The sequence below is a fragment of the Pseudorasbora parva genome, chromosome 12 (genome assembly GCF_024679245.1).
Source record: "Pseudorasbora parva isolate DD20220531a chromosome 12, ASM2467924v1, whole genome shotgun sequence".
Classification (NCBI taxonomy): domain Eukaryota; kingdom Metazoa; phylum Chordata; class Actinopteri; order Cypriniformes; family Gobionidae; genus Pseudorasbora; species Pseudorasbora parva.
The window spans coordinates 37,580,997-37,595,434 of record NC_090183.1 but is presented as its reverse complement, the minus strand read 5'-3'; the positions used below and the strand labels follow the sequence as shown (position 1 = coordinate 37,595,434).

Genomic DNA, 14,438 nt, shown 5'->3' with positions numbered 1-14,438 from the left:
CCCGGTTAGCCTGCTGTCTTATTCACCAAAGTTGCATACCCTGTTTGTTCATGTTATCTTTGAAAAATGACTTCAATATAAAACAATATTATAACTGTATAGTAAGAGAAATAGATTAAGTGGTCTTTTTAGATATCTTTATAGTTTGTCATAGGCAAGTCACAGGTTACAATATTTCTGTAAATCTGAATATTCATCTTATTACTAGCACTTTTTACATTTCACCTTACCTTTAGGGCTGACCTCTGGTTGTTGCTCATTTTATTAAACTACATTTACATATGTAGTCCTAATAATTTATACACAAATTTAGTCACTCATTGTATTTATTCACAAAATATAAAAAGCAATATGACAGAGTTCACAAAAAAAGAATCATCCTTGGGTTATTCCTAATCTAAACCTGTATGACCTAATTTTCTCTGCTGAACACAAAGGGAGGTGTTAATGTTAACCTCATATAGAAATATTAAGCATAATAATCTTCCTTATTCACCATTTACTTTACATTCACCATTTACTTTTTTGAACCAAAGAAAAGTGAATGGTGAATAAGTAAAAATTCTATACAGATAAATAAAAATACGCCAAAATAATACAAATAAAGTACAGCACATGCAAATCATGCAATGACTGGCAAATTTAAATATAATAACATTAACCAATAGAAAAATACAAAACAATTTCAGTGCACAATGTTATAAGTTACAAAAGAAAAAAAATGCATTTCATCATTAAAATGTAAATTTTCTCATTTGAAATAGTTACAATTATTAATTAGTTAATAATTAGTTTGCTGCAATTATTATAATAATTATATTGCAATCTAAATATGTAATGTAAATAATTTACATTACATATTTAGATTGCAATAAAAGTGATTTTTCATCACTTTTATAGCAGGTTACATTGTTATGCCAGTAGGTGGCAGCAAGGGGCTGTTCTAATGAGTTAGTAAGTTAGTAAACCATTCCATTCAATGCTGATCCATACAAAGCACCGCACACGACGTGCAAGACAAAAATGTAAATTGTGCCTACGATTTACTAATTCGTTCCCTCGATTAATAAATTTAGCCTACTATTTTCCCTGCATGTCATGCTCTGTAGATTCATTCTGTTGTAGTAGCTAATTCTGTGACCCTAGTTATAAGGTTAGGATTAGGAATAGGTTTAGTAGGAGGTTGGATTTGCTCAATATAGCGCAAACTAGGGTCACATGATTTGGTCAGTCACAGATTTTGGAAAACACCGGAAATCTGGTGCTTCATTTCATAGAGATCATTGTATTGACTAACGTTGACTTCTGTCATCTGAAAACCCCTTTAACCACTGAAAGAATACTATGACAAAGATATAGATATACAAGCAAATGTGGGGGGAAAATTATGTTTCACTGGTGCACTAAATAGATGTATTATAGCAAAAAAAGTTTAGTCATGTTCCCGAGTAATATCTGCATGCACCTAATTCTGCAGAGGACATATAATACACCATTAGACAGCAATAAATATGAGAGTGAAGTCTGGTCCGGAAGGTGGATCTGGAACCGACATCTGTCCAGGTTGTCACAACATCTCTTGTTAATCTGTCTTCACAAACTGCCCTGAAATACATTTCAAACATCAACAAGAATTGTTTTAAATATAACGTGAGATTTGTAAATTCACAATGCTAATTTGGCCTCGGTGGTGAAGTGCGCAGAAAATTCTGCCAGACTGAAATTTTGTCTTTTAGTCATTCAGACATACCCTTCTTAAACTAATGATAACAACTTTATAATACAACAATAAATAACTCTCAAAACTAACTCTGCTTGTGATGATTTCAGTGTCTACTGTCTCCCTGTCTGCAGAGCTGCTCTCAGAGTCACTTAATGAATATTTCAAAATTTAATTTAATAGAACTATCAACATTTATTGTATCATATATACACACACAGGAATCTGAGATTGTACTTACAATTTAGATGGTTCATATCGCCTCAAGGATGTTCTCTGCACAGCCATCAGCATAGAACATTGGAACATAAACAATTTGTTACAGAGCCAACAATATGTGGTATACAATGTCAGGTTTATTAGAAATAAATAAACTAGTTTAATAAACTAGAGCATAGGTGAAAATGCAGGGGAAAAAATAATATACAGGATATACAATATAATATCTTAAGATACCAGAATTTACGTTTAGGTTTTACAGATGCATGGTGATATACATTGTCAATACTGGTTCACTATGAAAGATCAAAACGTGTCTGAAATCGTTTCAGCCCATTTTCACGCTTTGTGTGAGTGACGTGACGTCACCGATTAACAGTGAAAACTTTTAGGTTAAATAATTATATTAACATTACTTCCATTCATGACACATTGCCAGCAAAGCTATCAAAACCTCTTATCTACAGATAATATGTGATTAAGAGCCCAAACTTCCTAATAGCGCAAGGCTAACATTAGCCTAACATTACCTCTTATATTTAACGTTAGCCTAATGATTGAGACTCTAACAGACTTTTTCCGAAGACACTAAACCATTTCTCTAAAGTAAATATTCAACAGAAGCTTGCAAGAAAGTGTCAGGAACAGGTGTGTGTATCATCTGTGTAATTTTAGGGACTAAACTTACCTGAAGTGAAAACAACAGTGACAGCTGCTTGTCAGACGAGCTGCCGCCCCATTTCCATGGTGATCGCAGGCTAACTAACCGGGTAGCTGTATTTTCTGCGAACAATATATATCATAATTTTGTAGAAATTGCAATAGGTGCTAAAAAAAGAGTACCCATTAAAATGTCTTTACATAAAGGTCGTGAAACAACCGATCATGAAAGAATGCACAGAACAAGGGCAGGACTGAGCTTCTTGAGTCTGATCAGTAAGGAGCGTTTTGATTGGTGGATTAAAAGCTCACCACGATTGGCTAAACAGAACGTCCTCCAAAAAAAGATATTTACGAATCCTAACCTGCCAGGAAGGTCTCAAAAATCCCACACACAAATGCAATGCAGTCCATGCACGTGTGACGATTCGCAAATGCAGATTCAACGATCCATAAATGCATGCAACATCTTTCATAAATGTGTGATGGAAATTAATTCAAGAACTTGCTATATACATATTTGTGTAAATATTTTACATTTATTTAGGTAAGATGCATTTGTGTGAGCATTTGGGGAAATATTTATGCTTTTACTTGTGCATTTATGAATCGTGTTTTGAATTTACGAATCAGATTTTACAAATGTGAATTGTGCTATGCAGTTATGAATTTTGTTTTGTAAATGTATTATATTTGAGGCTATTCTGGCTCCATAATGCAGGGATGCTTTTAGTTTAGCTGCCACGACATCTTCACTGCTTACTGCGTGTGTGAGTAACGCCTACATAAACTATTCGCCCTCTCCATCATGACGTTGCCGGTGGCTGGCCAATCAGCGTTGAGGATCAGGGAGGGGCTGGTTTGTTGACAGGAAGTGTGTGAGAACTGAAAGCAGGAGCAGAACTAATCACTTTTGCGCTTCGATAAGTCGCAACGTCGAAGTAAATTATGACTTTTAAGGACGACAGAAGGCAAAGATGCAATGGAGGTCAATAGTCGTGGGTCTTCTTGTTTTGAGAGTGCTGTTGAATTGCGCGGTGTGGCTAGTGTTTGGACTGGGACCCAGCTGGGGCTTTGACTTCCCCATTAAATTCACGTTCAACTTGCAAAAAATTGAACTTCTTAATGATGGCGACAGAGCCACCGTCAAAACTAACGCATGGCCACAACAAATTTACGACCACAGAAACCCTCAAGCAAAAACCTGCTCCAAGATTAATGGGGATTCGCCAAAGAAATCCTACCTTAGTTTCTTTCGGGAGGGCAGAGATGAATATGACAGAAAGTACAGCTCCTTCCCTGACGCGCTGAAAGTGAAAATGAGGGGAATGGCGCGAGACATGTTTTATTTCGGATATGATAACTACATGAAGTTTGCCTTTCCAGAGGATGAACTGAACCCTATAGCTTGTGAAGGTCGAGGGCCTGACGTGCTCAACCCGTAAGTTGCTGACTATAAGTTGACCATATGTAATGTTTCATGAGACAACAGACACCTTTAAATGTGCTGTAAAATGTCATTATTCTTGCTCTTGGATCTTGTGATAGCTTTTTGCTTTAGTGAAGAACTGACGGAGAAGATCTTGTGAATATATTAATCAACCTCTTTCTTTATTCCCTTGTTCTGGTAGAAAAGTTTCCTGTGTGTATCAAATGCCGGTGTTACAAAAATGTTGCTAATCAAGCTTTTTCCTTTAGTCAGCTGATAACAGATGAGTAACAAGTACAAACTTTTCAAGTCAGCCCCTATGTCTGTGCATAGGAGACCTTTAAGGCAGGGAAAATGATAAATGTCTATTTCATATCGAGCACCACATTTTTTGTGTGTGGCTTTATTCTATCCCAATGTATTTGATATAAATAAAAAACAATAAACAAATGGGCCTAAGGATACATTTGCTTGCGTGTTTCCCCCTAGGTCAAATATCAACATCAATGATGTCCTTGGAAACTACTCTTTGACCCTCATCGATGCTCTTGATACACTGTTGGTAAGTCAGCCTCTTAAACAGATGACTTAGTTATGTTATGTCTTGGTCATCTATATATCTTTTGTGAAAGTCTCTGGACCAAAAAAACATTTGTCCAATCATATAGTTCGGTCCGAATACAATGATACGATGTCCATGCCTGTCAGCATGTGTTTTTTCATACCCCTTGTGAAGACATTACACATCATGAGCACGTTCCATAAGGCCATGCAGACTGCAGAGTTGTAAATGGTTACAGAGAGCTGCAAACAAAGCAGCCACCTTTTACAGTTCCTTCTTAACAAACAAAAAACAAAAACAAACAACAAGCTTATTCTGTGTTCATGCCTTGTCATAACTGTAATTACGAGATGACAATCTGAGATGTTCACATCCTCAAACTCAGACTAATGTTTTTTTTTTTTTAAATGTCAATAATAATGCAGCAGACAGGTGGTATGGTTTAGCGCTCTGTAAGTTGTTTATGTCCGTTATTATTGTAATGTTATGTGATTTGAGACATGAAGTAATTTTGCGCAGTCTCCCATGATGCTTTGCAGGCGCTTCTTTGTGCATTCTTGTGTTTTGGATGCGTTTTCATTGTCAATTGCGCTTGCCTCTGTTGCGTGTCCTCAAGCTAGCAGCCTGTGTTAGCATCGAGTATAGGAGGCCGTGGGAAAACAACGATCTGCAATATTTTGAATTTGGACTGTTGTACCTATTTGATCAATAGCTGTCAATCCTACATACTGCACCTTTAATTCTCAAGAGTTAGAAATAATTAGTTGACAATGATAATCTTATAAGTATTCTAGTTTTAAAGTTTTTTTTGGTCTTTCATAATATTTGTAAATCAGTTTTTTTGTTGACTAATTTTGCAACAAAAATCAGCTGAATTGCTGAATAGTATAATCTTAAAATAAAATAAAGTAAGATGTTCTGTTTATAGTCCTAAAACCCAGCATGGAATTAGCCTTTTTGAGCCGTTGGTTTATGATTTATGAGTAAAATAAAGTCTCTGGTTTGTGTTTCTTGTGACATGAACATTTTGTTCTACAACATAAATTACATAGTTGTTTTTCTTTTAAACTATTGCTTAATTTCGTTCTGCTCGTGTTTCATAAAAAGTCCCATTGTTTATCAATCACTACATGAGAAAAGAAAGGGGGAGTAGCCGTTTTATGTGTATCCCAGTAAACAACATTTAATTTTTCTGCATTTAACTTTCGGTTATCCAGTAAAAAATTCCACATCAACAGATGTATGGCCTCACCTGAACAAACTATGTGTCTTGTTCCACCAGGACTATTAATAACATATAATCTCAGGAATTCCTCACTTCCGTATCACCTTAGCTTAATTCAGTAGTCATAAGCCTTTACATTGAAGTATAATGTGTTCCCTTGTTTGTTTTCCTTTTCTGCAGGTGCTTGGAAATGTGACCGAGTTCCATCGAGCTGTTAAGCTGGTGATCGAGACAGTCTCTTTTGACAAGGACTCCACTGTTCAAGTGTTTGAGGCCAACATTAGGTCATTTCCCTCTTTTATTCAGTCTGTAAAATGTCAACACCCTTATAAGATGATTAGTTGATAAAGGAATTCTTTCTACTCCCATTCAACCATTATATGGAAATAAGAAGTGTGAATGTTCTCCTTTTTGTGTTATATGGATGAAATGATGTAAAAGAGGTTTGTCATTTGACAAATCCAAACATTTGTAATAGAATAATTAGGTTGACCTGCTACGGTTCAATTCACACTTTAAAATAAAGCATCTTTGTTTTTAACCAGCTATTTAATTTCCACAGAGGAAGTAACTGAAATAAATGCTTCCTTTTCAGAATCCTGGGTAGTTTGATCTCATCGCATATTCTACTGACTGACCCACGGCATCCTTTTGGGGACATAGGGCTAAAGGACTATGACAATGAGCTGCTGCACCTGGCACATGACCTGGCTGTTCGACTGCTACCTGCCTTTGAGAACACTATCACAGGCATCCCCTATCCCAGGGTCAGGCCCACTTACATAGAGCTATTTTAGAGATATTGCCTAATTTTTGCGCATTTGACATCTGTATCTTACTTTTTTTTTTCTTTTTTTTTTTTTTTTTTTTACAGGTGAACTTAAAGAAAGGTGTCCCTCCTGACAGCATTAATGAGACATGTACGGCAGGGGCAGGTTCTCTGCTCGTGGAGTTTGGCATTCTTAGCCGTCTGATTGGCGACTCTACGTTTGAGTGGGTCGCCCGGCGGGCTGTTAAAGCGCTGTGGAACTTGAGAAGCAATGAAACTGGGCTGTTGGGTAAATGGTTGCATTTTTAAAAATCTGTTTTAGGGTACATTCAGACTGCAGACAGTGGCACAAATCTGAATCCCCAGTAACCCCCCCGAAGGCTCAAGATTGTTTACATTTCCTTAAAAAAAATAGGAAAATGTATCTCGTGGTTTTATTAGTGAAATTTTCTCAATATTTTCTATACTAAATAGAACCACAATTATATTAAGAAAATATACACACTATTTTCACTATCAACTTATTTATTTTTTTGTGAAAATTACAAGACCCATGATTTATTTTTACAGTGTAGTCCAGGGGTTTTCAAAACCATTCCTGGAGCCTCCCCAGCACTGCACATTTTGGATATCTCCCTTATTGGACACACCCAGCTCAGCTCATGGAGTACTAAACTAATCAGCTGATGAGTTAATACAGCTGTGTTAAATAAGACACTAATAAGGGAGACATCCAAAATGTGCAGTGCTGGGGAGGCTCCAGGAATGATTTGAAAACCCCTGGTGTAGTCCTTTACTCCTCAACCCTGCATACATTTTGTTCTAAAACAGGGGTTTTCAAATCATTCCTGGAGCCTCCCCAGCACTGCACATTTTGGATGTCTCCCTTATTAGTGTCTTATTTAACACAGCTGTATTAACTCATCAGCTGATTAGTTTAGTACTCCATGAGCTGAGCTGGGTGTGTCCAATAAGGGAGATATCCAAAATGTGCAGTGCTGGGGAGGCTCCAGGAATGGTTTTGAAAACCCCTGTTCTAAAATATAGATAATGGATCAAACTCTTGAAATAAATGACCCCCTCAATGTTGTTTAATTGTTTTTAATTAGTCGTTGTAAATGCAGTTATCATTTATTTCATATGTTATTTATTTCAAATGTTTTATCATTGAGTCTGCACCGTTCTGGTCTGAAGACACTTCCTCTTTCCTGCAACATTAAAGATTCTCTCAACAGGTGCAGAGGAAGCTGCTATGGCAAGATTTACATGTATATGAATTTCTTAGAATATTTTTTGAATTTCAATTCTGTTTCCTTTAATTCAAATTCGAATTGTAATTCTAGATCCTGTTTTTGACATCAATTCAATTCAAATTCAAGAACTGAATTGAAATTCAGGAGTCATTCTCAATTCAATTCTAAATTGTGCACAAGCCTGCTACGCTGATGGTACTCTCTAAAGATTCTACATACTGGTAGTTCTTTGGCCACAGTGAATATGGAAGACGTCAGCGAAGTTAGTCACTGGATGGATGGTGATCGTGACCTGTTCATACTCGAATCTGATATTGACCACATAAAAAAAGTAAAAAAATTCAGAACTGAGCACAAAGGTTTGCAGTGTGAATGTAGCCTTAGTCCTTCCTTAAACAATAACTGCAGACTACAGACATTTTTCTTTTCTTTTGTTTTGGATCCAGTATATTTTATTTGTGATCACATGTCTTTGTCTGACCAACAATGTTTTTTTTGTCTCTTTTCTAGGAAATGTGGTGAACATTCAGACCGGTCAGTGGGTGGGGAAGCAAAGCGGTCTTGGTGCCGGCATGGACTCGTTCTATGAGTACCTCCTCAAGTCTTACATCTTATTCGGAGAGAAAGAAGATTACAAGATGTTCTCTGCAGCTTATGAGAGCATTCAGAGCCACCTGAGAAGAGGGTGATTATAAACGTGTGCATGTGACCATAGCTGCTTGTGGCTGTAGTTTGAGCTTCCAAAGACCAAAAGAGTTTGCATGTATGTGTCTAACCACCTGCAGATAAAGTGTCACTTGGAATCTGTGGATATTTGGGATGATTTGCAGCCAATGGTTGTAATGCTTGCAAGTTAATTTATTATAACCAATCTGAAACATCTGACACATTCACATCCAAGAATGGTTAAGGTATAAACTGACATATTAAGGTTTTTCTATAATTTTCTATAACTACACAGATGTGCAGAAGTTCAAGCGTGAAACTTTCACCTCACAAATTATTTCTAATTGTAAAGTATTGTAAAGCTTTTGTTGATGCATCCTGGTTCCAATTGTGCAATTTCTTTTAACCTTTTACAGAAGAGAGGCGTGCAATGAAGGAGAGGGCGACCCACCACTCTATGTAAATGTGAACATGTTTAATGGGCAGATCATGAACACATGGATTGACTCTCTGCAGGCATTCTTCCCTGGACTACAGGTCTGAACTGTGTCTTAAGTCTTTCCTGATTTCAGTTGGAAAGCTTAACAGGCATTTGTTGTTAGGTTAACAGGCATTTGTTGTTAGCTTAACAGGCATTTGCTTCCCATTTAGAGTTCTTTAAAGTGGCTCCTTATGAACTTTCTGATCTAATATGAATATCCAGTTGTTCAACTAGTTGAACAGTGTTTCAGTTATATCTGTGGATACGACTTTACTCTAGTGCATTTAAAACTAGTCTTTGGACTGTTGAACTAAAACGAGACCTGCTGACAAACCTTTTTTTATTCAGTTCTTTAACCAGGTGCACACATTTCTGTTTCTCAGGTTTTGAATGGAGATGTTGAAAATGCCATTTGCCTTCATGCCTTCTACTATGCAATTTGGAAGCGTTTCGGGGCTCTTCCTGAGAGATACAACTGGCAGCTTCAGGCCCCAGATGTCCTCTTCTACCCTTTAAGACCTGAACTAGTGGAATCCACATACCTGCTCTATCAGGTACAATCCTTTCTAAACGCTATTTTTGAATTATAACCTGATTTTTAGACTCTGCAGCATTACAATATAATAAATGATGAACTTGACTTTCTACAGGCAACCAAGAATCCTTTTTATCTTCATGTTGGGATGGACATCCTTGAAAGCCTTGAAAAAAATACCAAAGTCAGGTATGTGGATTAAAATGTCAGGAAGTGATATGATTGGCATGCTGGCAAGTTCTCAGGACAGATGTTTTGTTTGACTGCTTCTCAGGTGTGGTTATGCCACTCTCCATCATGTGGTGGACAAGTCCAAAGAAGATCGCATGGAGAGTTTCTTCCTCAGCGAAACCTGCAAATACCTTTTTTTGGTTTGTTGCCTGCTTCTATATGTTCTCCCTTTTAAATTGTCATGTTCTCACTTATATGTAGTATTTATATAGATTATTTAGAACATTGTCAAGTTTCATGCAGCCACCATGTCAATCACTAAATTTATATTTTACAATCCTTTACAGCTCTTTGATGAAGACAACCCACTGCACAAGTCTGAGAATAAGTACATCTTCACTACAGAAGGCCATGTAGTGCCGATAGATCAACGCTTCAGGGAGAAAAGTTGGGAAGAGCAATTTCCATGTGAAGAGCCCCACAAAGAGCCCCCAGCCAACATAAGCAACGTAAGAAATTGGTTTAATACACACCAGCAGTCATCCCATTCATGCAACCTCTTTAATCGGAAAGTGTTTTATTAAATTTGTTCAGGTGGGTAAATTCATTCAGTCAGCTTGTCCGGTCATTTAAATGCTCCTTCACAACCTGCCATTTAATGATTTTCACTTAAATACTGATTTTCTTGTGCTACAGACAAAACACAACAAAGTCATCATCTCATTTATAATGGAGGGATTGAGTGCTTGGAAGTGAATGATGATTCATTTACTGAAAAGAGTTGTTCATGACTGCACTAATAGTGAAATTATGTGGGTTGACATGGATTATTTTTTGTTAAATGATTCTTGAGCATTACTTTTAATGTTAAAAGCAGAAATTAAAAAATTTTAAAAAAATATTAAGACACCATATATATATATATATATATATATATATATATATATATATATATATATATATATATATATATATATATATATATATATATAATCTCACCTAAAGGATTATTAGGAACACCATACTAATACTGTGTTTGACCCCCTGTTGCCTTCAGAACTGCCTTCATTCTATGTAGCATTGATTCAACAAGGTGCTGAAAGCGTTCCTTAGAAATGTTGGCCCATGTTGATAGGATAGCATTTTGCAGTTGATGGAGATTTGTGGGATGCACATCCAGGGCATGAAGCTCCCGTTCCACCACATCCCAAAGATGCTCTATTGGGTTGAGATCTGGTGACTGTGGGGGCCATTTTAGTACAGTGAACTCATTCTTATGTTCAAAGAACCAATTTGAAATTATTCGAGCCATCAGAGGATGGGTACATGGTGGTCATAAAGGGATGGACATGGTCAGAAACAATGCTCAGGTAGGCCATGGCATTTAAACGATGCCCAATTGGCACTAAGGGGCCTAAAGTGTGCCAAAAAAACATCGCCCACACCATTACACCACCACCAGCAGCCTGCACAGTGGTAACAAGGCCTGATGGATCCATGCTCTCATTCTGTTTACACCAAATTCTGACACTACCATCTGAATGTCTCAACAGAAATCGAGACTCATCAGACCAGGCAACATTTTTCCAGTCTTCAACTGTCCAATGTTGGTGGCTTGTGCAAATGTTAGCCTTTTTTCCTATTTGTAGTGGAGATGAAGTGGTACCCCGTGGGGTCTTGTACTGTTGTAGCCCATCCGCCTCAAGGTTGTGCGTGTTGTGGCTTCACAAATGCTTTGCTGCATACCTCGGTTGTAACGAGTGGTTATTTCAGTCAAAGTTGCTCTTGAGTCAGTCGGCCCATTCTCCTCTGACCTCAAGCATCAACAAGGCATTTTCGCCCACAGGACTGCCGAATGCTGGATGTTTTTCCCTTTTTACACCATTCTTTGTAAACCCTAGAAAAGGTTGTGTGTGAAATTCAATTTCAAAAATTGAACAGGTGTTCCTAATAATCCTTTAGGTGAATGTGTGTGTAATGTATGTATATATATGTATATATATATATATATATATATATATATATATATATATATATATATATATATATATATATATATATATATATATAATCTCATAATCATTTTTTTTTTTTACTTGTGTGTGCAGGACACTAGTTAATTTATGTAAGTGAAGGTGGCAAAATAAAGCAAATTGTGACATTATACCCAAACATTCTTTATACAGTGGACTACCAGTAAGATTGATACAAATTTGGGACCAAAATTATTCAGAGACTTTAACCTGACCATGTTTTGCTTAAGTGTTTTTTCTTTAATTGCCAATGCAACCTTTTACACCACACACTGAACAACATTAAGCATTGCTTGGTAATTGGTTGTCATGCAAATGCATTTACCTGTGTGATGTCACAGATCCTGCAATATCAAAACGAGCCTTTTTTGGAGTTTGATAAATCGGTTCTGGCAGGTCACGTTATTCCAACTCTAGTCAAAAAACTATTCTAATTCCCCTAGAATCAGAATACATTCCTGAATTAATTTGTACATCAATATGAATGTACCTGCAATACATCATATTGGTTCTGTTCCGTTTACCCTGAAGGGGGTTTATCGCTGCTCTCCCTGCTCTTATCCATGCTAAGCTGCATAGATACGCAGGGAGTTCTTGCCCAGAAATGAACCATACTGGCAATCCAAACAGTCAGTCAGTCAATCATCTATGATAATGATCCTGACAGAAATGCTTTGTTTGTAATAAGGATTTTAAGCTCTAAAACTTACAGGATGTTTTAGTAACCCAAAGACCTTTTATATGTCAAAAATGTATTTAACCACTTTCCTTTATATTTTCTTTTTTAATTAATGAATTACAATTGTTCTTTGTTCAGCTTCTTGGGTGAAACAACATTTCAATGTTCAATCTGGTATTTTGTCTGGGACATTATGAAAGCTTGAAAGTGGTCATAGAAATAAGAGTGACGTATTTTCATTTGTCCAACAGTGTGAAAGGATTTCCGAAGAGAGACGTTTTGGCCTTCCTCTAAAGAGCATGTACATGAGGCAAATAGACCACATGGTAGGGCTTTCCTGACATCAGTACTGCCCCCTGGAGGTCACTTACAAACCCCCTGGAGGGGTTTGATAACTCTCCGATCAGAACTTTGCAGTCTCTTTTTGCACATGGAGTGGCAAGATATTTGGTCAACAAATCAACCAGTATGTTTTGTTGTGGTGTTTTTTTTTTCCTTCCCGACACGGAAGTGTCATTCTTAAGCTGGACCAGGTGTTTGGGTTTGGTTACATATTCAGATCCAGCCAGCAAAGTCCACAGCATTAAAAAAGCACATTCAGGGAAGTTTGACTCTTCAGAATTGTAAAATTCATCGCAAAAATCTCTTTTTTGATTCATAGGGCTGATTGCCTTCTGCATTATGGAACTAGTGCGTTTACACACTGCGTGTTACATGTTTTCTTCAGTGCCATGTTTAACGAAACTTGACCTAGTATTATAAAGGGCTCTAATAGGTTGAAAGATGGTATGCATGTTTCAGATTTTCTTCTCAAGAAACAAGCTCTCAAATAAGCTTTATACTAGAAAAACGGTTGTTTATCCAGTATATGTCTTTCAGGAACACACCAAAAGATGGGCTTCATTTATAACAAATCAAACTGTATTCTGATGACTTTTCACGTTGCAATTTGACACAGTGCTTTGGTTTGCAAGGTGTAGAACAATGTGGCCTATTTTTGTTTTTTTCTTCCGTTTTGCCTGATTCCATATTTTAAGCTGTACTCATTCTGTTCTTGCTGTCAGTGTGTTGTGTTTAAATCTGGAAATGTTTTATGTAGCATACATGTTTTAAATCTCCACTCATGTATTTTGACAGAGCAAACCTCATAATTTGGTACATTTTGCACAGCAGGTTGAGGAAGTGCCTCAAGTAGATTCTCTAAAAAATAATTAGTGTCTCCAATGCTCTAGTTTGTGTGCAAACAATTATATGCATCAACAATTAAAAAAAAAATAATAATAATAATAATCTTGGACCAAACATTAACATTTATCAAAAAAACATGTGCCTTCAACAATTTCATTTGAATTTTTCTTCAATCCTCAGGATCAGTAGCTTGCCATAATGCAGTCACTCAAGAGGTGATATGTATGTGTCAGTAACATTGTTAACTTTTTCTCTTTTAATGCTTAGATGTTGGTGCATATGTTTTCTGAACAAAAGTGGAAAATAAGGGATTCTGAGAATGATCATTATGCTGATGAGAGAAGAATTCATTTCTTTGGTATTACAGATTATCGTTTCATTGCGGCTCGTATTGAGGATTCTCTCAGTAATTAGGGGTTCATATTTATTCAGATCAAATAAAAGTATTCTAATTGAAGTTGATTAGATTAATGTTGATCTGCTTGTTGGTTTTATTGTGAATTAATCTTAAATCCAAAGAGACGAAGGTAAATGTCTACACTGTGCATTTTATCAAATCAAAATTAAAACCATGACTTGGCAAAACTGTTTGACAGTCTAACTTGATTGAGTTGACGGGCGTGCACTTGCTTTTGCTCTGGTTGATGTGGACATGCGCTCATCCGAGATAAAAAAAAAAAAAACACTTTTTTTAAAAATTCTGTTGGAGTGTATTTTGCACAGAAATACTGTCATGTGTCCAACTAGTTTTTTTTTATTTGCCATATTTAGCACGAGAATCCAAACTTTAACAGTGTAAATAAGTCAAAATGAATAAATATAATCAATATTTCTAAATACATTAATAG

The 14,438-nt window shown here is 36.5% G+C and overlaps 1 protein-coding gene and 1 long non-coding RNA gene across 3 annotated transcripts; one reads left to right on the top strand and one right to left on the bottom strand.

The window, feature by feature from the left end:
• Nucleotides 1-297: 297 nt before the first annotated feature.
• On the bottom strand, nt 298-3,082 carry LOC137093670 (uncharacterized). Of its 2 annotated transcripts, XR_010908540.1 has the most exons (4): nt 2,801-3,082; nt 2,628-2,722; nt 1,962-1,996; nt 298-1,605 (listed from the first exon to the last, which is right to left on the bottom strand). It is a non-coding gene; the product is annotated as an uncharacterized lncRNA (long non-coding RNA). The 2 variants fall into 2 exon arrangements; XR_010908539.1 differs by having other exon boundaries at nt 2,628-3,082.
• A 349-nt stretch (nt 3,083-3,431) lies between these two features.
• On the top strand, nt 3,432-14,196 carry edem1 (ER degradation enhancer, mannosidase alpha-like 1). Its single transcript, XM_067460172.1, has 12 exons — nt 3,432-4,040; nt 4,518-4,590; nt 5,996-6,099; nt 6,411-6,582; nt 6,690-6,873; nt 8,348-8,522; nt 8,920-9,040; nt 9,368-9,538; nt 9,635-9,708; nt 9,794-9,890; nt 10,038-10,199; nt 12,654-14,196. Exons 1-12 carry the CDS (start codon nt 3,577-3,579, stop codon nt 12,741-12,743), a joined length of 1,887 nt encoding a protein of 628 aa, XP_067316273.1. The 5' UTR covers nt 3,432-3,576; the 3' UTR covers nt 12,744-14,196.
• Nucleotides 14,197-14,438: the final 242 nt, after the last annotated feature.

What these genes read in the sequence shown, in the direction of transcription:
- edem1 (XM_067460172.1), top strand. Translation starts at nt 3,577, where the DNA reads ATGCAATGGAGGTCAATAGTCGTGGGTCTTCTTGTTTTGAGAGTGCTG. An exon ending in CATTCTTCCCTGGACTACAG is followed by an intron (nt 9,041 to 9,367) that starts GTCTGAACTGTG and finishes TCTGTTTCTCAG; the next exon opens with GTTTTGAATGGAGATGTTGA. An exon ending in CCCCAGCCAACATAAGCAAC is followed by an intron (nt 10,200 to 12,653) that starts GTAAGAAATTGG and finishes TTTGTCCAACAG; the next exon opens with TGTGAAAGGATTTCCGAAGA.